The 24,789-nt window shown below is 40.9% G+C and overlaps 1 protein-coding gene across 1 annotated transcript in view; it reads right to left on the bottom strand.

The window, feature by feature from the left end:
- The window catches only part of OLFM4 (olfactomedin 4), a 38,328-nt gene that overhangs the window by 9,293 nt on the left and 4,246 nt on the right, over nt 1–24,789 (bottom strand). The window contains exons 2-5 of the mRNA XM_039914602.1: nt 14,737–14,848; nt 12,827–12,979; nt 4,475–4,687; nt 2,306–2,459 (exon numbers count right to left, since the gene is read on the bottom strand). Of these exons, the coding sequence (XP_039770536.1) occupies nt 2,306–2,459; nt 4,475–4,687; nt 12,827–12,979; nt 14,737–14,848 (632 nt within the window). The remainder of the gene's footprint in view (nt 1–2,305; nt 2,460–4,474; nt 4,688–12,826; nt 12,980–14,736; nt 14,849–24,789) is intronic.

Raw genomic sequence — 24,789 nt, 5'->3', positions numbered from 1 at the left:
AATACATCTTAAATTACACACCAGGAAGGGCTAGTTGGTTGGTGTGAAAATTTAATGAAATGAGGCAGATTATTTTACATTTGAAGTTCTAGGAAATGTAATATAAATTAAAAATGGGGACACTGTAAATTTGCAGGATTAACAAATGACACTCTGCTTCTTAAAAATATGCTTACTGAATTGCAACTCTAAATAGACAAAGTAGAAACCAGCCACTAATGTAAAAACAATTTGACCCAGACTCTGTTTCTTTGGCCATTCCTGGAATAGCCAGGCATCCAAGATAGATTTTTATAGTCCTGCAATAGTGACAAACTGTGAACTCTCAACAGAGTCTTATTTTTATTTTTATTTTTTTGCTTTCTGGAGGTGCTCCAAGTTCTCTCAAGTCTACATTATCAACCAAACCAAGCAAAAATAGAGAGGGATAAATTGATTTAAAAACATGATGAAAAGTCAGTTTAATATAAATCTCATAAATATAATATCAACTCAAGCTGGAAAAGGACCAAGTGGTTTGGCAAGAATTCAAGTACATCCAAGGTTGTTGGAAAAGTGAAAGTAAATCTGGGTCCAATTTGTTTGAGGAAATCTGGATCCAATTTGTTTAAACAACCAACCTAGGATTAGGGTGGTGTTCAAAGCCCAGGAGTACCTTACCAGAAAATTTAAAAAAATTGCTCATTTCATTTCACTCCTACTTTCAAGAAACACCTTTCTCTGTCCCATCTCTGGCTTTTCAGTCACCCTGGAACAATAATAGTATTTGCTTAAAAAAACTATCAGGACAGTCAATACTAGGATAAAAGTTTCTCTGGAGGAAAGAGCGACCTTTGCCATTTCCAGAAATCAAATATGGACTTCTCCTTCATTATGCACATGTTGAATCAACATGCACAGAGAACATGAAGACACATCAAAAATGCCCAAATCACAAATACTTCTTAGTGTAGAAATGCTTGCAATTCTTCTGACTACCTTGGGATCATTCCCTTCTAGAGAGCCCAGCGTTGGCATCCCAAAAATCTGGACTCCAAGATGCATACGATATCAAGTTGTTAAAACAGCACCCAGCATGATATGATGACATCATGTAGCTGAGATTTATGCCAAAATATGCCCAATTTGAGTCAAATTGGCCAAATCTAGAACGTTTCTCTGGGGTGTGCTGACTTCCCAGTCGTTCCAGGTCTAAACCAGGTCTGTGGAAACTTGGATGCCACATTAGAAAAACTGAACTCATCAATAGGAGCTAAGGTCAAGGGAGACTAAGTACTGACACTTAAGATAACTAAGATAATTAAGATGTCCTTGATACTCCACTCTTGCTGTGTGAATGACTCAGGGTTTGTTACTGCAAGGAATGGAAAGTATGAATGAAACACCTTGTTGGCAACTGAGTCCTTGGAACTGGGTTTGATTCCCAGAACTTCCACTGAAGTGTGGACTTTGCCATGTCCTTTCACTTTTTGGTGCCACGTCTTTGAGTCTATGTTCTTTCCAGTTCAGTCAGTCTTCCTGGAGCAACAGCTGCTGTCATGGGCCCTGTCCTACCCCTGCTATTCCTGTGCAATCTCCAAAAACCACCACTACCATGGGAATTAATGACATTTTCTCCAAAAGACAAATACCATAAAAGTTTTTTTTCTATCTTCTGTCCCTTAGCTCTACCCCATCACAGAGATCTTCTCAAGAAAGGTGCTTATGTCAGCACAGTGTGCAGAGACTCAAGAAGCTCTGCTGCTTAAATGTCTGCTTGGAAATGGATGGACTTCTTCTCTCCGCACCTGGGAACAGTCCAGCAGTTTTCACATCAGCCATCAGCAAAGCAAACTTATCCCAGGTCTCTAGTCCACTTGGTCAGCTCCCAGTGATATAAACAAATCCAGTCAATTTAATTTTGCCTTTGTGACTTCTGTAACTAAATGAAATCTGTTATTTTCCCCCATTTCTACACTTCTTTCAAGTTAATCCAAATGATGAATAGAGAAGCAGCGTGTCGTATTGGAAAGAGCATGGGCCTGGGAGTCAGAGGACCTGGATTCTAATCCAAGCTCCATCACTTACCTGCTGTGTGACCTTGAGCAAATCACTTAATTTTTCTGTGTCTCAGTTCCCTCATCTGCAAAATGGGGATTCATTCTCCCTCTTACTAACAATGTGAGCCCCAAGTGGCATCTGATTTCTTGTTTCTATCCCAGGACTCAATACAGTGCCTGGCATACAATAAGTGCTTAACAAATACCACAATTAAAATAATAATAATAACTATCATTATTACCAACATAAATAAAAGAATGCTTACCTGGTGGGAAATTTTGAACTAAGTCATTTTGTTTATTAGATTCTTCACATTCCTTCAGTCTGTTCTTTAGAGCTGCAATTTCCCGACGAATTGTAAGGATATTGTTTTTGTCTAGAGACTCCAGCTCCTGCACCAGGAGAGTCATATTCTTGATCTAGGGAAATAAAAACTCAGAGTGACTTTATGGTATGGAGCAATTTCTTTCATAGACATTCTGGAGCTGAATTTATCATTTAGTGAAACTGCCAGAGAACACACCAGGGGTTTTTGAAACTGTTTCACTTGGAAGAATAAATGTTATGGATTACCTTGAAGACCTGTCAAATCTCAGACAGCTGTGTGTGTCACCCAAAAGAAATGTCAGAAAAAGTGAACAGTTTTAATAGCATATCATATATTCTTTAGATCATCCATAAATGCCCATTAGAGCTTACTTTTAATAATCCTTTTCTAATAAACTCTTGGATACTAAGTCTATATTGTAAACATGTAACTAATGAATGCTACCATTAATTTTAGAAACTCTTCACAAATTAGTTCCAGGAGTAACTTTTTTATTAAGATAAATGATGAGAACATTGCACATTGTGGCATCGCTCACCTAAAGACCCAGTAGCTTTGAAAATTAAACTGTAAAACAATCCTTCTGAGGAGTAAGATAGGCGTTTGGGTAGACATTCTAAGACATACAAGGGCTAAGGGACATCTGCAGAGTCATAATTAAAAATGGGCACAGAGCCAGGGATTCTGAGGCACAAATTTCAAGTAAATGTTTCCAAGCAACCTAAAGATTGGGAGCTCAAATTAGTCAGGTACCTGAGTGTCTACCTTTGTTCAGTCTTGGAAAGACAAATGCTGGCCATTTCTGCCCCATTTGATCAAGATAGGTTGCTTTTTGGTTTTTTGGGTTTTTTATTTATGATACTTGTTAAGCAAGCACTTACTATGTGCTAGGCACTGTCCTAAGTGCTGGGGTAAATATGAGGTAATCAGGTTGGACACGGTCCCTGGCCCACATGGTACTCACAGTCTGTTGGAAGGAAGAGGATTTAATTGCCATTTTACAGATGAGGTTTCTGAGGTCCAAAGAAGCTAAGTGGCTTGCCCCAAGTCACATGGCAGAGAAGGAACGTGGCATAGTGAATGGCACATGGGCTTGGAAGTCAGTAGGACCTGGATTCTAATCTGAACTCCACCACTTGCCTGCTGTGTGGCCTTGGGAAAGTCCCTTAACTTCTTTGTGCCTCAGTTACCTAATTTGTAAAATGGGGATTAAGGCTGCAAGCCTCAAGTGGGATATGAACTGTGTCCAACCTGATTATAATCTATCTCAGTACTCATTCAGTGCCTGGTACATAGTAAGTACTTAACAAATACAATAATAAAAAAGTGGTGGATCTGGGATTAGAAACCTGGTCCTCTATCAGGCCTCTAATTCCCCTAGGTCAAATTTGTTGTTCATTCAATATTTCAGCCCCAAGTCAAAATTCAAAGACTAAGCTCAAACATAACCCTCATTAGGGTCATTTGTGGTTGAGGACAGGTTTTTATTTCATAAAGTGTGCATGTGCGTGTGTGTGTGTGTGTGTGTGTGACAATAATAATAATAATAATGTTGGTTTTTGTTAAGCGCTTACTATGTGCTGAGCACTGTTCTAAGCGCTGGGGTAGACACAGGGGAATCAGGTTGTCCCACGTGGGGCTCACAGTCTTCATCCCCATTTTACAGATGAGGTAACTGAGGCACCGAGAAGTTAAGTGACTTGCCCAAAGTCACACAGCTGATAAGTGGTTGAGCCGGCATTCAAACCCATGACCTCTGACTCCAAAGCCCGTGCTCTTTCCACCAAGCCACGCTGCTTCTCAATAAAGCATGCATGGGCTGCAACACACATATATACACAGCGAAGCCATTATAGGCCAATCCCAGATCATAGTTGAGGGCAACAGGATTGGAAACCGTACAGTACTGGGCAGAGTACAGTTGAATCAAGAGAGCAAACAAGGTCTGGTGCCCAAGCTGTTTTAAACAGTCACTTTGTAAATTGAAAGTGACCACAATTGTTGCAGTTGTATAAAATCTTCAAACACAATGGGAAAGAAGTGGCAGTCGCATTTCTCATTCCAGGAACCAAGAGCTGAATGAAGCAAGACCAGTTAATGCCCTACCTCTATTTCCAGTTGATCAATAATTACTCTGCTGCCAACAAAAGTGGTTTTCAGCTGGTTGACCAGTCTCTGCATCTCCTTGACTTCCAGCTTGAGTAACTCAAAGTCCAGTTCATTGTAGGAAATGCTGGTCTTCTCCATGGTCTCCACTCGGATTGTTAGGTTTAGGAGCCTTTGTTCATACCTCTCAATGAGTACAGAATATTCTTTTATCTGAAAGAGTTAAGTTCAAGTCAATTTATCACATCATATTACAGTCGAGAAAAGACTATTTCCAGAAGATAGTGTATAGTTAGTGTGGTGTCAGGGTTCAGGCCGCACTGAAGGTCTGTAGATCTGCAGTACTGTATAAACTTCTCTACGGTTTTCAGATACAGGTCCACCACAAACACCATATCCAGCTAGAGCAGTGAGTTGGTGTCACTTACATACCACCCTTGGCATCAGGGAGACAAAACAGGATCACCAACATCAAAGTCTTGAAATGATATCAATCTGCTAGAACTGAAGCTGTGTTCAACCCAGTCAAGCTTTGCAGGCTAGGACATATGAGGAAAGAGCTTTTGCTAAAATTCTCCTTGGATCCGGAACCTTCCTTCCCCAACATACCACTTCTGTTTGTTTTTCAGTCTTTCCACATCTTGATGTCCTTTATCTGCCCATCAATTGAATAGAAGCTCCACCTTTTGGTCACTCAACCCCAGCATGAACTAAAAGCATGTGTGATCCAGCAGAAAAGCTACTTGACTTTACAGTGGCCTAATTTGGAAATAGTGTTTATTGCCACTTCAGACTTCACAGCTGTGTCAGAGGGCTTTGCAGACCCCTGGTCTATGGTTAACAAATGGATAGAAGCTTCTGAAAAGGTCTCTTCCTGCTGATCATGGCCAGGTTCTCACTCAAGTTGAGAAAGATAATTTTCACTTCTGTTGTTTCTTTGGAGCATAGGCTGAAGTTTGTGCCTTCGGGTGCTAATTATAGTATAGGGCACTAACTCAGCAAACAATATATATGGGCAAATGTATCTATAATTGAACACACCCACATTTATTCTAAAAGCTGATTCTTACAATCAGAGCTCCAAATTACACATTTGGTGGGTATCTGATCTTTAAGTTTAAAATATTTCCAAAAATTCTCCTAGTGTATTTAATGACTGAAACCCCTAAGAGGACATTCCTATAAGCAGAGTCATTCAATGGTTCTTTCTGTGACTGATCTTTTAAAGAAATGTCATGGATTTAATTAAAGGATTTAATTAGCCAAACTCTACTGCTTATTTAAAAGCAACTGTGGGGTTTTTTTTGTTTTTTTTTTGTTTGTTTTTAGATTGTACTTCAGTGAAAATAACACTAATGTCATAGTGCAGAAGCCATTCCCCAGATGAACTGTGTTCAATCTGATTAAATTGTACCTATCTCAATGCTTGGTACAGTGTTTGGTACATAATAAGTACTTTCACAAATACACAATTATTATGAATCCAATGCCAAGCTTGGTTTTTGATTCCTCTGACATCAGAGGGAGTCCAATATGCATGACACTGAAGTCACAATTCTGCCCTAAATCATTATACTGAATCCAGGTGTGTAAATTGGTGCTTACTCACAGGCTGCTGGACTGAAAGAAATTAAGCTATAGGCAAAGAGGAATTTTAATAAAAATGGAAAATGCAGACCATAGTAGTGCTTCTATATTCCTTCAGGTTCCTGATGCTCACCACTTCTAGGATAGCAAATGCCATCCAGAAGGAAAGTTCCAGAGAGAGAGAGAGGACATATTGGGAGCAGCATAAAGCTGCCGAGGAACTGCTTAAGAGTGGCTTATATGCACCCCGTTAGAGACTATAAATAAATGTTATTTTGCTATTTAGGAAAGCTCAGCATGATTGACTGGTTTAGAACTTCCCACTGTCACTATAAACATTAGAATGCTGGGAATCTGAGCCAGAGCTGGTGATATATTTGTAGGTTGACATTTGTTGATCCTGCTTGCGAGGCTGCCACCTCATACAAAGATCTAAAACCAAATATCTCTATGCAAGATGACCAAATTTCATTCAACCTGAAGCCATGCAGTATTAGTTTTCAAATCTCCCCTGGAATACTTTTCCTCTAGTAATTTAAAGTTGTTTGCTGTGAAGTAAGTAAATCAGAAATCTCATTTGCTAAGGGAAAAGATCAATTGAATGTGTCTGGAGACCATTTAGGTGGCATCTGAATCATGCCACTTATCATTTGTGTGTGCTGTGCTTGTCCTTACCAAAGGATGAAAACTTTGAATCACATTGCTTTGGAATCAAACTTTGAGTCCCTGGAAACTTTAGAAAATATGGGAATTTTGGCCTATACCACCTGGGGTGATATTGTTTTTAAAAGCTTAATGACAGTGGGCCTACAAAACCAAAGTGGAAACATTTCCAGCTTGTTTGAACCAAAGGTACTAGAATAGACTCTCAAAGGCAGCCTTTCTTACCAAGGCAATACCTTTGACAAGGGTAATGGTGCTTACTGAGTAGCCCTGAGTTGCTGAGTTGCCCTGTGGGCAACACACTGTACTAAACTCTTGGGAAAGACCAACAGAAATACAAGAAGGACTTACCCTCTATTGGGGGGAACAGACATAAAACTATTTACAATTTTTGGAAGCAGAATAAATAATTGAATGTTATATTAGATGTAGACCCTTATAGACTCTAGTACTGAGGATGGGTAGTGAACTTGGTGGAAGAAATCTTTAAGGCCAACTAACTTAAACTGTTAAAAAAAACTCCTTGTTTCTCACACTGAGAGCAGTCATAGATAATATCTCTGAAGATTACAGCACTCATATATTTCTAGATCAACAGGGGCCTGAGCATTAGTTGCCAGTTTAGTGTTAAGCAGTCATGCCAACAGCATTCCCCTTCAGGGCTCTGTTTTATTTATGCTACATCCTTCTCGTGCCAGTGCCAGGCTCTGAGGTTTTCTCTATACTAGAATTTGGCCTTGTTCTATTTCTGTAACCAGAGTGCTTTCTGGGGGGCTACTTGACCCTTTCCATCTCACCTCCCTCTTCTGAAAATTAACGTCTGCATACATATTTGACTTGTCTTGGTTCTGAAGAGGTAGCAACCCCATTAAGAAAGACCTCTGGGGTAAAAATAATCCATTCCTAACATGGTCACTCGGGCATCCAGCATGTTATTAGTCATTGCTGCTACCTATTTAGCATTTCTCAATAGCTTGGGCTACCTATTTGCATATAATTTGGGGATATCTTCAGCAGGACATGTTTTGATTATTTTTTCTAGTAGTGATGATGAGGGGGTAAGGGTGCTGAGTCCTTGACATTCTCTCATCTGGTATATCTCCCCTTCTAGATTGTAAAGTCACTGTGGGCAGGGTGCATGTATACCAACTCTGTTATGCTCTCCCAAGCATTCAGTACAGTGGTCTGCACACAGTAAGTACTCAATAAATAACACAGATGATGGTGATAATGATGATGATGGTACCCCAGCAGACAATAGCACACTTTGAGGTACAAGATGCAATCTGAGGACCAAGATATCTCTAAGCACCCTCTTCAGCAGGAGACAATGCTATGTCCCTGTCAGCTTCAGGCTCCACTATTGAGCAGACTACTATTTTCTCCCACAAGAAACACTGAGGTCTTTGCCAAATAGCTAACTCAAAATACAGGGAATTTTTGAGACAGTGAAGGAGCAAGGAAGTGAGTGGGAAAGGAGATGAACATACCTGTGACCTTTCTCCCTTTACTCTGAGTCCCAGTATTGGTCACCACCAAGAATCTCCCTCACCAGCACCCCAACAAGTAATTCTAGAGGGGAAATCTTCGCAGGTTTAAACCAACCCACAGAAAATACCAGAGACAGATATTAGTGGGTGAAGTCAGGTTTGTCTTCCGCCAGCTACCATGGACAATTTAGGGCCACTAAGACCATTCCCTCACCCTGACTGAATGTCTTGAGACTCAAAAGCAAACATTTTTGCAGCCTATAGAAAGTGTAGAGACTTTCTACTTCAACTGTTTGCCGCAGAGAGGGTGCTCCTTGTTGAGTAGCTTCAGGTGGTGCTTTATCCATGTTTTATTAGCAGTTGCATAGTGTTGAGGCCCCTTTCAGGGTCACATCTGGAGAGCTTCCAGTTCTTTACCAGTCTCAACTGTTGGAGGGAGAGTCAAGTAGAGGCACATCTATTCCTGTCTTGGGCAGTGGCTAGTGCCCTGTCAACCCCTGGCTCGTGTCCTACCTCTGGCCTGGAACGCCTTCCCTCCTCACATCTGCCAAACTAGCTCTCTTCCCCCCTTTAAAGCCCTTCTGAAAGCTCACCTCCTCCAGGAGATCTTCCCCCCGTTTTCCTCTGCTTCTCCCCTCCCCATCATCCGTACTCCCTCCCTCTGCTCTTCTCCCCTCCCTGCACCACAGCACTTGTGTATATTTGTACATATTTATTATTCTATTTATTTTATTAATGTGTATATATCTATAATTTTATTTATCTATTTTATGCTATTGATGCCTATTTGTTTTGTTTTGTTGTCTCTCTCCCCTCTTCTAGACTGCGAGCCCATTGTTGGGTAGGGATTTTCTCTATCTGTTGCAGAATTGTACTTTCCAAGTGCTTAGTACAGTGCTCTGCACACAGTAAGCACTAAATAAATATGATTGAATGAATGAATAGTGAGTGAAGGGCAATCTGCTGCAAGTCAAAACTCACCTGAGCTGGGCAGCAGCAGCATGGGAGAGAGTTGAGGGTGGAGACTAAAGTTTACTGTGCGGAAGGAGGCAATGGTAAACCACTTCCATATTTTTACCAAGGAAACTCTGTGGATACACTTCCAGAAGTGCAGATGGAGATGGGGCGTTATGGGACAGATGTGTCCATAGTGTCACTATGGGTCTGAGATGACTCAATGGCACAAGACAATGGTGTTGAGGACTGGAATGTTCCTGGTTTGGCTACTGCAGCAGGCACCAAAAATGTCAGTCCTGTAAATCTACTACCAGCTCCAAAATCCTTTGCAACATATTTAATGTATTTACACATGTATATACATACACATATACACATATATGTATTTGCATATGCACATATATACATGCGGAGTTATAATTACTTTCTGTCTTATACTGTGAGCCTCCTACTGGGACAGATACTGTGTCCAACTGGTTATTTAATAATTATGGTGTTTGTTAAATGCTTACTATGTGCCAAGCACTGGGGTAGATGCAAGGTAATCAGGTTGGGTACAATCCCTGTCTCATGTGAGGCTCATAGTCTTAATCCCCCTTTTACAGATGAGGTAACTGAGGCCCAGAGAAGTTAAGTGACTTGCCAAAGGTCACACAGTAGAAAAGTGACAGAGCTGGAATTAGAACCCATGTCCTCTGACTTCCAAACCCATGCTCTTGCCACTAGGTCATGTTTATTTGTTTCTTCCCCAGGGTTTAGTACTGTGCTTGCCACAGAGTAAGCACTTCACAGAGACTACTAACAATATTAGTATTATTAGTAGTAGTAGCAGTAGTACTTTAGTCACACACATAAATTCTTGCAAAGGGCTTTAGTCAGTATATTTTGGGTGCCTGCTACAACAGCAGTCATGTAGAAACCAATTATCAACACTACAAGGTGCGGGGCAGGGGGGAGGTAGGGTTGTGTGTATGCGTGTCAGGTTTGTTGTTCTGCAGTCCCAGGTGACTGATTTGTCCTGTCACTCAACAGTGAGATTCTGCTGTAGCTCAATCAGGACTTTTTCAAGTGCCCACTGCTGCCCTTCCAATCTAAATCTTTACCTATCTGCTTTTTGACCCAGCTAGTTACAAAGCAAGCAGATGCTTCCAGCTCCTACATAACGACAGCATATTAAAACTCCCATTTTCACAGATCTATTAAGTTACCCAGTTACCCTCAAGCAGTATGTAGATTAAAAAGGCCCTTCGGATTTTTTCCAGCAAGTGAGTACATGTAAGTCATTAGCTTCGATTATTTCAAAGAAAGTGATTTTAACCAAAAAAAGTCTTTACCTACAATTCTCCTCCACTTTTTTTTCTGTTTTTACGCATAACTTCTTATCTGCTCTTGATTATGCTGGGAAAAGGTTATGAATATTAATAGATGGAATTTATAATTTAGTGCTGTGCTTTTTGGGCTGATTAATTCAAGGACATTTTATTTCTTAAGAAGCTTCGCTCTGGAGCAGTCGAAGACATTTTCCTGGACACCTCATTTAAACTCTGAATATTTATCTACCAACTCAAGTTGAAAGCGGGGCCTCATCCACACAATAATTTCATTGGAGAGGATAACTATATTTGAAATTGAGGTAGTTGGCCCAAATGTGCATTTGGTTTGATAATGTATCTCTGATTCTGCCATAAAACCCCTAGATGATTGTAAATTAAAAGGAAATGGATTAAATCAGAATACAAAATTCAATCATCTCTTTTACCTGAATGCTTTATGGGAGACTTTTCCCATTAATTTTAAATCTGCTAAGAGGGTGAGGACTGGAGGTGGGAGATATCTAAATATGGACTTTGTTAAGTTTTTCCTAGGCAATATTTTTCCTTGTATTCTTCAGTATTCCCTCCCTTTTCCTCCTCCAGCTAGCTGAAGGGGATCTGACAACCCAATTTAGATGGGACAGTCCTGAAATTTGGGCGATCTGTCTCTCCTCCTATTTTAGGTTCTTTGAGCCCAGCTCTGTCCTAAAAAGCTCACAGGAACAAAAAAAAATGGTCTGAGATGCATCTGCATCTCAGCCATATTGGAGGGAGATAGGAGCTGGGAGGGAGATGGGGGAAGATACCACTTGTCACCCAACAAGCCAGGGTCTGCAGGTGCAGGACTGGGTTTCACCTCTGCACTGGGGAGAGACCAAAACCAGAGCCACCAGGAGGGAACACCAGATGAGGCAACAGTAGATGAAGCAGACAAGGACTTCTCCTCATCTCCATTGCCTCTCTCTTCATCTCTACCTTTCATCTCTATCTCTCCTCTCTCTCCCTTTCTTTCCTTTTCCCTCTTCCCTTCTCCTCCCTATTTCCCTTTTTCTCTTTCTCCTTTTATCCTCTCATCCCTTTTCCCCATCCCATTTTTTTCATTTTCCATCTCCTCTTTTCCACATCATCCTTCTATCCTTCTTTGTTGTCCTTTTCCCTATTTTCAGCCCTCTCTCTGGCCCCATCCATTTTCCTGGTCTTACCTTTTTTGGGTGTCACCCTGCTTTGATCTGCTGCTAAAGTGAACCTGGTCACTTGAAGACAGCCAGACATGGGAGGAGTCCTTCAAATTGGCAGAGAGGGCCTGCTGCCACAGGGAAATATCTCAGGTTCCCAATAGCAAGGTCACTCCCTTGGAGTTCTTTTAAAACCAAGTATTCTTGGTCTGATGTACCAAAGTAGTTCAAAAGAGGCAGCAAGAAACAGGAGGAGAAAGGAAAGAAGAATGAGGGGCAGAAAGGAAAAGGGCAAAAAACAGGGGTTTAGGTAGTCCTGGAGTTATGTAGCCCATTTATGCCAATTTAAGGAAATATGTAAATGTTCCAGAAGTGAGACCATATCAGATAAACTGGTCAGCCTATAATCTCTGGTCAACCTTCAATCTCTCTTGCTCACTTTAAATGCTCAGTTTTCTAGGTTCATCTGCAGCATCCTCTGTAGATAGGAGCTTATAGTAGGGGCATCCCAGAATTCTGGGAAATTTTCACCCCATAATGTCTTTCTTTACCCCTTGCTCTCACAGTGGACAAGAGGGACTGGGAAGGGATGCAAGCTTGGGGAGGAATTCTGACTCTCTGCCCTGACTTTCCACAAAAACATGTTCTGCCTAACTACAGAGTTTAATGAAGCCACTGCTTCTAAGCTAGAGTACTGACTTTATTTTCCTTATAAACTCATCTTTTTCCTTTTATAAATGCAAAATTGAGAGTGGGCAACAAAATAATTCACATTTACCCAATACATTCATTTCTCCCATAACACAGGGGTTGTGTTTCTGAAGAACCATGCATTCATGCTAACACAGGCTGTTGTGCTCATCTCTTGCCTGACACCACATGTGTGCAAAACTATTTCTTTTGACAGCACATCATGTCATAACCAATCAGAAGAACAATCCCTAATTTCACAATGGTGTTCCTACCAAAATATGTAATGAAATCCACATTATGTCAAAATGGGCTGTACCAGTATATATTGTGAATACTGCTGATATCCTCACCTTCACAGGAAGGGAAGGAGATTCATGACTTCTAACTAGCCTACGATTATAGGTTTTCTTATTTCTTCATTTTCCAAAAATGTTGGGATGTTATTTGAAAAAAGAAAAGAAAAGGACTACTTACTTTCGTAAGTTCTCTATAAAATTCCTCCGAGAGCTCATGAGTGGTTAATACCAGGCTTTCCATCTTCTGAACAGGGAAGGGAGTGTATGGTAGGGAGACAGAGCATTGGCAAGTTCCATGATCATTCACAGAGCCGGTGAAGTTGGTCACAAACTGAAAAAAAATAAGGTCAGGGTATGAGATGAAGAACACAAGAACCTAAGAGATACATGGAGGATCCATTACAACCTAAGTGATACATGGAGGATCCATTACTTTCATATACAACCAGATTGTTCCAGGAAAAAGCTGCCAGCTGAACCTAGTCACTGAAGATCTTTCATGAAGGGCTGAAAAGTGAAACTCAAGCAATGAAAAGGATTAAAAGAGAGAGATAATGACTACCATGTTCACCCAGGTCAGAGCTACACTAAGGACACTGCCTGGTTCTTTACCCTGAGAAGCAGTCACATTGACTCAATTAATCAATCAATGACAATGACTTAATCAATCAATGGTATTTACTGAGTGTTTCCTGTGTGCAGAGCACTGTGCTAGTGCTTGGGAGAGTGTAATATAACAGAATTTTCCCTTCCCACAAGGACCTTACAGTCCAGAGGGAGACAGACATTAATATAAACAAACAAATTACAGATATGTACATAAGTGATGAGACTTGTAAGCTCATTATGGGCAGGGAATGTATTTGCTATTTCTAGTGTACTCTCCCAAGTGCTTAGCATAGTGCTCTGCACATAAGAATAATAATAATAATAATGGCATTTGTTAAGTGCTTACTATGTGCCAAGCACTGTTCAAAGCGCTGGGGTAGATACAGGATAATCATGTTGTCCCACCTGGGGCTCACACTTTTAATCCCCATTTTAAATAAGAAGTAACTGAGGCACAGAGAAGTTAAGTGACTTGCCCAAGGTCACACAGCAGACAAGTGGCAGAGCTGGGATTAGAACCCATGTCCTCTGACTCCCAAGACCGTGCTCTTTCCAGTAAGCCACACTGCTTCTCTATAGTAAGTACTCATAAAAGACCATTGATTGAACTTATTTTGGGCAGGGACTATTTATTCTGTTTTTGTCTGTTTATTGTTGAACTGTACTCTTCCAAGTGCATAGTATAGTGCTCTGCAAACAGTGAGCACTCCGTAAATATGAGTGAATGAATGATAAATTGAGAGTGAAATGAAAAAAGAGTGAAAATTTTGTATGGAATGGGAGAGGAGGATGATGGGAAAGAAAGCTACCTGGGGAAGGGAAGCATAGTAGGGGTGGATCACCTTCTCAGGAAAAACACCTGACTAGACTGGAGAAAACTGAATACTAAGGTCACCCAGGGGGTCCAATAGCCCACTGTCTTTCCCATCACAATTAATTGTCATCAGGTTAAACAACATGCACTGAATGCCTATTTGGTAGCAAGCACTGCACTAGGCCCAATCCCTGATCTTAAGATGCTTACACAGACAGGAGTCACAAATCTATAAACACACTATAGGAAGGAGAGAGAGAGAAAGAAATAGAGATGGAGGGTCAAATAGCGGCCCAAGACTTTTATATCCAAGTAACATGTAGCACTACTGGTTTCCACCATACATGCTACTTGGTAGAAATAGTGCAATGCGTGAGTGGGAAAACCAACTTCAAAGTTCTTCCTTCTTATTTGAAATAAAAGTTTTATAGTTCACCCATTTCCAGAAAACTCATTTTAAGATATTTGATGTTCCTTTAAGATATTCAGGCTCATGTTTCAGTGACGCTGCATATTTTAAAATGACAGATTTGAAAGATCTTGATCTCTTTTTGTCCCCATCTTTCTTCCCCGGGGGCATCCCACTACAATTAACAATTTTTTTTATTATTGTTACAAAAAGCCAGTCCTAGAAACTCTATTTCCAAGTTGAGCATTCATCATACATTTTTGATTATTTCATCTGACTGCTTCATGGGGCCCTTGGCCCAGAGCTCCTCGCAATAGATGTCAGCACTGAAGGTCTCTCTGTGAGTGTTGCAAGGAAGCAGCAGTGATCTGCAAAGTTTGAAGAGACTTGTTCCACACCACTTAAATCTTGGGAGGTCTGCTTGCCGCAGCAAAGATTACATGCTCTGTGCATTCAATTTCTGCCAATCTCCTTGACACCCACATCTGCTGCAACTAGATACTGTAACCTCTTCCATCAGGGCCCTCCCTAATAAGGAGAACCGAGGGTTTTTTTTAATTTTATTTTTTTACTCCAGTACTTCTGATGTGTACTTCACAAAAAATGGCAGGGTCCTGTGGTTTTTAATGCACCGATATCTGGTTAATAATCATTTTAATCAACTATATTTAAAGAGTGTCTCCTGTGTGCAGCACACTGTACTGAATGCTTGGAAGCACTTGGAAGCTTGGAAGCCTGGGCTTCGGAGTCAGAGGTCATGGGTTCGACTCCCAGCTCTGCCACTTGTCAGCTGTGTGACTGTGGGCAAGTCACTTCACTTCTCTGTGTCTCAATTACCTCATCTGTAAAATGGGGATTAACTGTGAGCCTCACGTGGGACAACCTGATTACCCAGTGCTTAGAACAGTGCTCTGCACATAGTAAGGGCTTAACAAATACCAACATTATTATATCACTGAATAAGAGACTTCTCAAGAAGTAACATGGACCACAGCGATTTTAAAAGAAAGTGATGTAATTCTCATATGTCAAAAACGTGGGAAATAGAGAACAGACTGAAGGAGTGTTTTCACTAGCATAGTTATTAACCGAACACTTCAGTTATGAGGAAACAACTCAGCAGATGTCAAACAATCGGAAGGCTTCTGGCTAGGCTCTTGAAGAGCCTATCAAGAACAGAAGTAAGGAATGATGTACGGATTGCTTTGTAAAACTGGTTCAGTGTGATGGACTTGATAGCACTTACAGAAAATGGAGCTTATAAACCAAGTAGGATGGCCACTGACAGCCCTCCCATATACTGGACAAGGAAATGTTTGTGATGTTATGTGTGACACTGGCCACACAGCATAACTTGATGACAGTGCAGGCCCCATTTTCTGGAAATTTGTAAATTTCACATGATCCCAGAATACTTCTCCAGGGGACCCCTTGAGCTCCTCACTTGCTCCAGAGCCCTTGTGCTTTCCTCCCAGGCCAGTGTGAAGTCTGGCCCAGTATCTGAGCAGCAGAATTTGGCAACAGAAGTCACCAAGGCTCAAAGCAAAGAAAAAAATTTAATGGGATAAAAGCACCCAGACAGGGGGCAGTCCAGCTGAAAATCAGAGTGTCCTGTAAAAAATTGGACTCCTCAACACCAGGCTGCCCCAGGGAAACCCTACCTACTGATAAAGCTTTTCATCAAGAATAAAGGGAACATGTCTATCAACTCTTTTATGTTGTACTCTCCTAAGTGCTTAGTACAGTGCTCTGCACACAGTGAATGCTCAGTAAATACAATTGATTGATTGATACAGAACTGAAAACTATCAATCAGTTAATAGTACTTGTTGAGCATTTACTCTGAACAGAGGACTGTATTAAGTATTGAGAGGCCCCCTCCTACTTCACCTCCCTTCTCTCCTACAGCCCAGCCCACACACTCCACTCCTCTGCCGCTAACCTCCACACTATGCCTCATTCTCTCCTGTCCCGCCGTCAACCCCTGGCCCAGTTCCTATCTCTGACCTGGAATGCCTTCCCTCCTCACATCTGCCAAACTAACTCTCTTCCCCTCTTCAGAGCCCTACTGAGAACTCAATTCCTCCAGGAGGCCTTCCCAGTCTGAGCCCTCCCTTTCCCTCTGCCCCTACTCCCCTCCCCATCCCCCCTTCTCCCACCCTCTGCTCTTCCCCCTTCCCCTCCCCACAGCACTTGTGCATATTTGTATATATTATTTATTACTTAATTTTATTAATGATGTGTATATATCTATGATTATATTTATTTTGATGGTATTGATGCCTGATTGCTTGTTTCGTTTTGTTGTCTGTCTTCCCCTTTTAGACTGTGAGCCCGTTGTTGGGCAGGGATTGTCTCTATCTCTTGCCGAATTGTACATTCCAAGTGCTTAGTTCAGTGGCCTGCACACAGTAAGCATTCAGTAAATAAGAATGAATGAATGAATGAATGAATCGATCAATGAATGAATGAATCAATGAATGAATCAATGAATGAATCATTGAATGAAATGGGACAAAATGAGTGAGTGGGACAAAGCAGCATGGCCTAGTGGAAACAGCACAGGCTTGGGAGTACGTTCTCCCGGCTCCACCACTTGTCTGCTGTGTGACCTTGGGCAAGTCACTTAATTTCTTTGTGCTTCAGTTACCTCATCTGTAAAATGGGGATTAAGACTGTAAACCCCACGTGGAACAACATGATTATCTTATATCTACCCCAGGGCTTAGAACAGTGCTAGGCACATTGTAAGCTCTTAACAAATACCATTATTTTTATTTTTATTTAGAGTGAGTAGGACCTTAAGACCTCTAAATTTTTATTTAGACCTCGAGGACCTTATAATCTAGCAGAGGAGACAGACGTTTAAATAAATTACAAGTAGAGAAAAACAATAGAGTTTAAAGATATGGACACAGGTGTTACACAAGTGCTTAGGTGATGCAGAAATATTGGGATGCTAAATATTAGTAATGCTAGTGCTCTCATCATCTTCAAAGCCTTATTAAAATCACATCTCCTTCAAGGGGCTGTCCCCGACTAAGCCCTCATTTCCTCTACTCCCTCTCCCTTCTGAGCCACCTTTGCACTTGGATTAGTACCTTTTATTTGGCTCAGTGGAAAGAGCCCGGTCTTGGGAGTTAGAGGTCATGGGTTCAAATCCCGGCACTGCCACTTGTCAGCTGTGTGACTGTGGGCAAGTCACTTAACTTCTCTGTGCCTCAGTTACCTCATCTGTAAAATGGGGATTAAATGTGAGCCTCACCTGGGACAGCCTGATTACCTTGTATCTACCCCAGCGCTTAGAACAGTGCTCTGCACATAGTAAGCATTTAACAAATACCAATATTATTATTATCATTATTTACCCCTCCCTCAATCCCACAGCAGTTATATACATATCTGTAATTTATTTTAATGTCTGTCTCCCCCTCTAGACTGTAAACTCCATGTGGACAGGAAACGTGTCTACCAACTCTTTTGTATTGTGCTCTCCCAGTTACTTAGTACAGAGCTCTGCAACAGTAAGCACTCAGTAAATGCCACTGATGGACTGATTCTCTGTGTCTCAATTTCCTCATCTGTAAAATGGGAATTCAATACTTGTTCTCTTTCCCCCTTAGACTGTGATCCCCATGTGGGACAGGGACTGTGTTCAACCTGATTCTCACATTTCTACCCCAGGGCTTAGTACAGTGCCTGGGGCAGAGTAAGCACTTTACAGATATCATTGAAAAAAATGGAAAGAACACTGGACTAGGGGCTTTAATTGTGACTCAGCCACTTGCCTGTGTGACCTTGGGCAAGTCACTTATCTGTGCCTCAGTTCCCTTATCTGTAAAATGGGGATTCAATACCTCTTCTCCCTCCTACTTAGACCTGGAGCCTCATGTGGGACTCTGTCTGACTTGATTATTTTGTATCTCAACCTGTACCTATTACAGTGCTTGGTACATACCAAGCTCTAAAAAAATAATGTTACTTTCATTACTGTTTCCTAAACTGGCATAATTCATTTTCGGCAATGAAGTTACAAATGAAAATATAATACATTTTAAGAATTCTAATTTACAAAATGATTTGAGGGTTAGAATTTAAATTGGGTAAAATCCAGAACCTAGGTGGATACAACAATTAGGACACATCCAGATATTTTGAAAGATCTTATATCTTTCTATGCTGCTGGTGACCACAGAGAGTAATACTGTTAAAGGATACTATTTGCATTTGTAATACAGGTGAAACATCAAAGTCTCTGGTGGTTGTCTATTCCTTTCTCCATCAGATAGAAATTTCTGATCATTAGCTTCAAGGCCCCCAATCATCTCTCCCCCTCCTCTCCTCTACTTATCCGTGCTTTTCTCTCATTTCACCCTAACTCACATACTTTTATCCTCAAGCCAATTTATTCACCGTGCCTCATTGCTGTTCCCTCTGGGGCCAAATTCTTGCTCACATACTCTTTCCTCACTGGAAGTCCCTCACTCTTCACATCTGGCAGATTACCCATCACGGAAATTTTTATGAAAGTGCAAATTCTTCAGGAGGCTTTCCTTGGCTAATCTCTCAGTTCTCTGCCCTATTTCCCCTCTTCTGGCCACTCAGTATCACCTAAGCACTTGAGTACTTACTTTCCCTTGTGCTGGCAAAATGTGTGTACATATCTTTAAACACTTGCTTTCCCCTAATTTATTTTAGTGTCTGCCTCCTCTGTTAGGCTGTAAGCTCTTGAAGATGGGAATCATGTCTTCCAATTCTATTTCATACTCAAGTGCTTAGTATAGTGCTAATCACAGAATAAGCAATCAATAAATACTATTGGTTGATTCATTGACTAATTGAAGACAGAAGGTCTTCATGAGGGAAGTATCATAACTAATAATTATGTTATTTGTTAAAGCACTGACTATATGCCAAGCACAGTTCTAAGCACTGGGGTAGATACAAGGTAGTCAGGTTGTCCGACGTGGGGCTCACAGTCCTAATTCCTATTTTACAGATGAGGTAACTGAGGCCCAGAGAAATGAAGTGACTTGACCAAGGTCACACAGCAGACAAGTGGCGGAGCTGGGATTAGAATCCATGACCTTCTGACTCCCAGGCCCATGCTCTATTCACTACGCCATGCTGCTTCCTAATTATGAATTCTCACTATGAATTAGAAAATATTTTTGGATAGAATTAATATAATTATTTTTCTTTAAATGAAAATTAACATGAATCATTCATCAGGAAAGAAAATAATCTTCTTACAAGTCAGTCAGGAAATATTTGGGTCCTTCAAAAGACAATTCTTTCAGCAAATAAAAACATGCATCAGGGGTAAAATAATTCAGAATGCTGATTGGGGGAGATAGTATAGTTGGGGGAGATAATATAATTGAGATAACCAATTTTATATTATTTTCCTGGTTTACTTATGAGACAGTTTTATCTTCAAAGCCTCAGACAGAGCCAGACTTATAAAATGGTTTATCACTCCTGAATATACAAATTCTTGGACACTCAGGCCACTTTTATTAAGGAGCGGATGTCACTTCCATTATAAACCCAATTTTCTTGCCTGTTGAACTAAGCTTTTTTTTAATTTACTCTAGGGGGACATGCAAATTAACAGTCTGATGCACTTTTTTTTAATAGTAGAAGAAATCCTTTTGAAATGGTTTCAAAGCAGTTTCAAAATCTATCAGTATATATAGTGGCAATGGTGATATGTGTTTCTTGTTGAAAACCTTAAAGTTTTAAACACACAGTTGCAATTGGTGAATCCTGAACCCAGAGCCTGGTTTATGGTCTGAATTACATACCCCTTTCCTTTATGTTTCCTCCAGATTCCCCTCATACTGATCTTATCAATCCCGGTGCTTAGTACAGTGCCTGGCACACAGTAAGCACTAAACAAATATCACAATTATTATGAGAAGCAGCATGGAGTAGTGGATAGAGCCCAGGCCTGGGAGTCAGAAGGTCATGGTTGAAAATCCCGGCTCCTCCATTTGTCTGCTGTGTGACCTTGGGCAAGTCACTTCATTTCTCTGAGCCTCAGTTACCTCATCTGTATAATAATAATTTAATGGGGTTGAAACTATGAGCTTCACATGGGACAGGGACTGTGTCCAACTCAATTTGCTTGTATCCACCCCAGTGCTTAGTACAGTGTCTGGCACATAGTAAGTGCTTAACAAGTACCATCATTATTATTACTTCATGCCTTGCAGATAACCCCTCTCACCTCATACAGAAGGTTCCTTCTCAATTCATTGATCTCATGGCTCACAACAGTAACAATTATAATGATAACTGTAGTATTTGTTAAACACTTACCATGTACCAAGCACTGCAGTAAGTGCTGGGGTAGATACAAGATAACTAGGTTAGATACTGTCCCTGTCCCTTATGGGGTTCACAGACTAAGTAGGAGGAAAGAAGTGTTGAATCTCCATTTTACAGAATAGAGAACTGAGGTAAAAAGAAGTTAAGTGTAAGTTAAGTTAACTCTTAATTTAAGAGTTAAGTCACTCAAGGTCACCCAGTAAGTAAGTGACAGAGAGAGGAATACAACCCAGGTCCTCTGTCAGGCCCACACTTTTTCCACGAGGCCATCTACTTTTCCTAGGACAGGAGAGATGAATCCGGTTAAATTTCTTCCCCTTAGTCAGCTTAATTTTCCCCATTTATTTGATCCAGGCAGCAAAGTGAAGTATGGACTGGAGTGCAGAGAGACAGGAGTCAGGGAGGTCAGCAAGGAAACTGATGAAGTAATCAAAGTGGAATAGGATAAATGCTTGGATTAGTGTGGTAGCTGTTTGGATGGAGAGGAAAGTGTGGATTTTAGTGATGTTGTGAAGGTTAAACTGACAGGATTTAGTGACAGATTGAATATGTGGGATGAATCAGAGAGATGAATCACGGTCTAGTGGATAGACGGAGCACGGGCCTAGAAGTCAGAAGGACCTGGGTTCTAATTCTGGCTCCGCCACTTGTCTGCTGTGTGATCTTGGATAAGTCACTTCACTTCTCTGTGTCTCAGTTACCTCATCTGTAAAATGGGGATTGACTGTGAGCCCCATGTGGGACTTGGACTGTGTCCAACCTGATTAGCTGGTCTCAACCCCAATCCTTAGTACAGTGCCTGGCACATAGTAAGTGCTTAACAAATACTATAAAAAAGAAGGAAACTACAATGGTTATGAGTTAATAAAACAGAGAGGATGGTGGTACTGTCTACAGTGATAGGAAAGTCAGGGTGAGGACAGGCTTTGGGTAGGAAGAAGAGAATTTCTGTTTCGGATATGTTAAATTTGAGGTGTCAGTGGGACATCCAAGTTGAGATCTACTGAAGACAGGAGAGAATACAAGACTGCAAAGTAGGAAAAAGATCAGGACTAGAGATGCAGATTTGGGAATCAGCCACACAGAGATAGTACTTGGAGCCATGGGGATATCTGAGTTATCATAATGAGTGGGTATAGATGAAGAATAGAAGGGATTTCAGGACTGAGCCTTTAGGAACTCCCACAGTTAAGGGGTGTGAAGAAGAGGAAGAACCAGCAAAACAGACTGAAAATGAGTTCCCCAAGAGGTTGGAGGAGAACCAGGATAGGACAGTATCAGTGAAGCCATGGCTAGATAATGTTTGCAGGAGAAGGGAGTTGTCCACAGTGTCCAAGGAAGCTAGGAGGTCGAGGAGGATTAAGATGGAATAGAGCTCAATGGATTTGGCAAGAAGGAGATCATTGGTGACCTAAGTGAGGGCAGTTTCTCTGGAGTAAATATGGGTGGAAGCCATATCAAAAGGGGTATGGTAGAGAATTGGAGGAGAGGGAGTGGAGAAAGTGGGTGTAGACAACTCACTTTAGGAGGTTGGAGAGGAATGGAAGGAGGGAGATGGGATGATAACTGGAGGGAGCTGTGAAGTCAAGGAAGAGTTTTTTTAGGATTGGGGATATATGACCATGTTTGAAACTTGTGGTGAAGATGTCACTGGCCAGTGAACAGTGAAAAGAAAGCAGAAAGGGAGGGAAGAAGGGGAGGCAAGTCTTTTGATAAGACATAAAGAGATGGGGTTGGAAGCACAGGTAGCGGGGCACAGATTTTGAGAGAAAACAGGAGATCTCTTGAGATACTGCTGTGAAAAATGGGAGATTCAAAGAAGGGGAAGGAGAAGGGAGGGTTAAGAGCAGGGGAGATTTTAGGGAGCTCACATCTGATGATTTCAATTTTATTAATAAAGCATATGGCTAAGTCATTAGGGGATTAAAACAATTCAGGACAATTCAAGGAATACTGAAGGGCTTCAAGAGCAGAAGGGAAGAAGAAGAGTTCAGAATTCTGATATGTACCATGCAGTCTTACCTGAGGATGGGGCAGGTTTGAAGTCGGTGCTGAAGAAGTCAGTGCTGTTGGAGGCAGCGTAGTTGAGAGCAGTTCATTTGAAGTGTAGGCACTTGTAGTCAATTGATGTGCAGCTGGGGTACTTGCTGCACTTGTCACCATTAAACTAGAGCTGTGCAGCAGCAGTAGCACTATTAGAAGAATTGAGACCTTCATCATCTCTCTTAGTTGAAGTGACTGTGACTCTGCATAGGCCTAGACAGTCTTTTTTATACTGTTCAGTGGGAATTTCCCAATTCCTAATCTATGTGGAAAGAAGAAATTGACCAAGATTGTAAAATTGATTGGCAATTCTCGTAGAGGGGTTTACAAATCCAAGGGGGCTGAGCTAAGACTTAAAGACATTGTGCTCTGGCCATAAAGCCCAGCTATTTCCTGCCAAATATTTACTTAAAGATACATTGCAACAAAGCTTCCTGAAAGTACAATATCTAGTTTCCGGCTTGATATTTCCTGGAGAAAATGCATCGAAGAGTACAAATGGATAAGATTGATCCAGACACTAAGGCGGGGAAGGGTAACCACTGATCCTTGTCCTAAAGCCCTTTGTTCACATTCTTCACCCCACATCCCAACCGGTTCAGTCACCCTGACCATTTTATCCTCAAGCATTTACAGGTAGTTGTTCCTGAGTCTTGCCCTTTAGAGTGTCTTTTAGACATTTTTACTTTTGTTGGTTACTCTTTCAGGCTGAGTTTGTATAGGATATGAATATTTTAGAGGCAACAGTACCTACTTCCTCCTTTGAACTCTTCATGATACCAGTTATAGGGATTGTAATAATGGTGGTGATAGTAGTAATAGTACTAATAGGGTTATAATCCCTACTCCACCACTTGTCTGCTGTGTGACCTTGGGCAAGCCACTTAACTTCTCTGTGCCTCAGTTACCTCATCTGTAAAAATGGGGATTAAGACTGTGAGTCCCACGTAACTTGATTACCTTGTATCTACCCTGGTGCTTAGAACAGTGCTAGGCACCTAGAAAGCACTTAACAAATACCATCATTATAGTAGAGGTAGTAATAGTAGTAGTAGTAACATTTACTAAACTCCTATTTGGAGCTTGGGAAGTACTGAATAAAGAAATGACATGTTCCCTGATCACAAAGAGTTTACACTCTAAAACGGGGAGAAAAACCACTTTTCATAATGGAACAGTGCAGTAAATATCACTGACCAAAGAGTGTGTCTGGATTTCTGAGTCTGTGGCAAACTCACCATCTCTGATTTCCCTCTGATCACTGACCACCTCATTCTCTCTACCCAGACTACAGCTTGATTAGACATCTGCCTTATTTCAAACTCTATTTTTACTACCTTCTCTTGGCATAGCACTAATACAACCTATGTTTTTACTGAAAATCAAATTTATGGGTGATGAATTGAAAATCACTCTACCAGACTGCAACACAGAGTGCTGAAAGATGGATTTAAGTTGTGAAATTATTTTTCAAGGGTTTAAAAAAATATTTAATTCAGGGGATACTTTTATTTTTTCAAAGTTCAGGTAAAAGTTGATTTTTAAAAAATTTGGCACAATGTTTTATCTTCCATTGTTATAAATCACCTATAATGACAAATGACCCCAATTGCTAAACAAGTGCTTAGACATCAAAACTACCTTTCAGCATATGCAACAAGAGTAGTGCAACCTTAACCATAATCAGCTATGGATCCTATCATTTGTCCAAAATCTAGTACTATCCAAACCTTAGTTTTCACAGTTGGCCTCTATTTGGAGTGAGAATGGTGATACACACTCAAGTAATAAGCCAGCTACCAAAACAAACTCCAAGCTCTAGAAGAGTGGAGTAAAAACAAATCATCCAGAAAACTATACATATATATATATATAAGACATTTTTTAAATGATCAAGCCTCAAAGCTATCATATCATCAAATATATGGTGTCC

The sequence above is a fragment of the Ornithorhynchus anatinus genome, chromosome 2 (assembly GCF_004115215.2).
Source record: "Ornithorhynchus anatinus isolate Pmale09 chromosome 2, mOrnAna1.pri.v4, whole genome shotgun sequence".
NCBI lineage: Eukaryota > Metazoa > Chordata > Mammalia > Monotremata > Ornithorhynchidae > Ornithorhynchus > Ornithorhynchus anatinus.
This window is presented reverse-complemented; position numbering and strand designations above follow the sequence as displayed.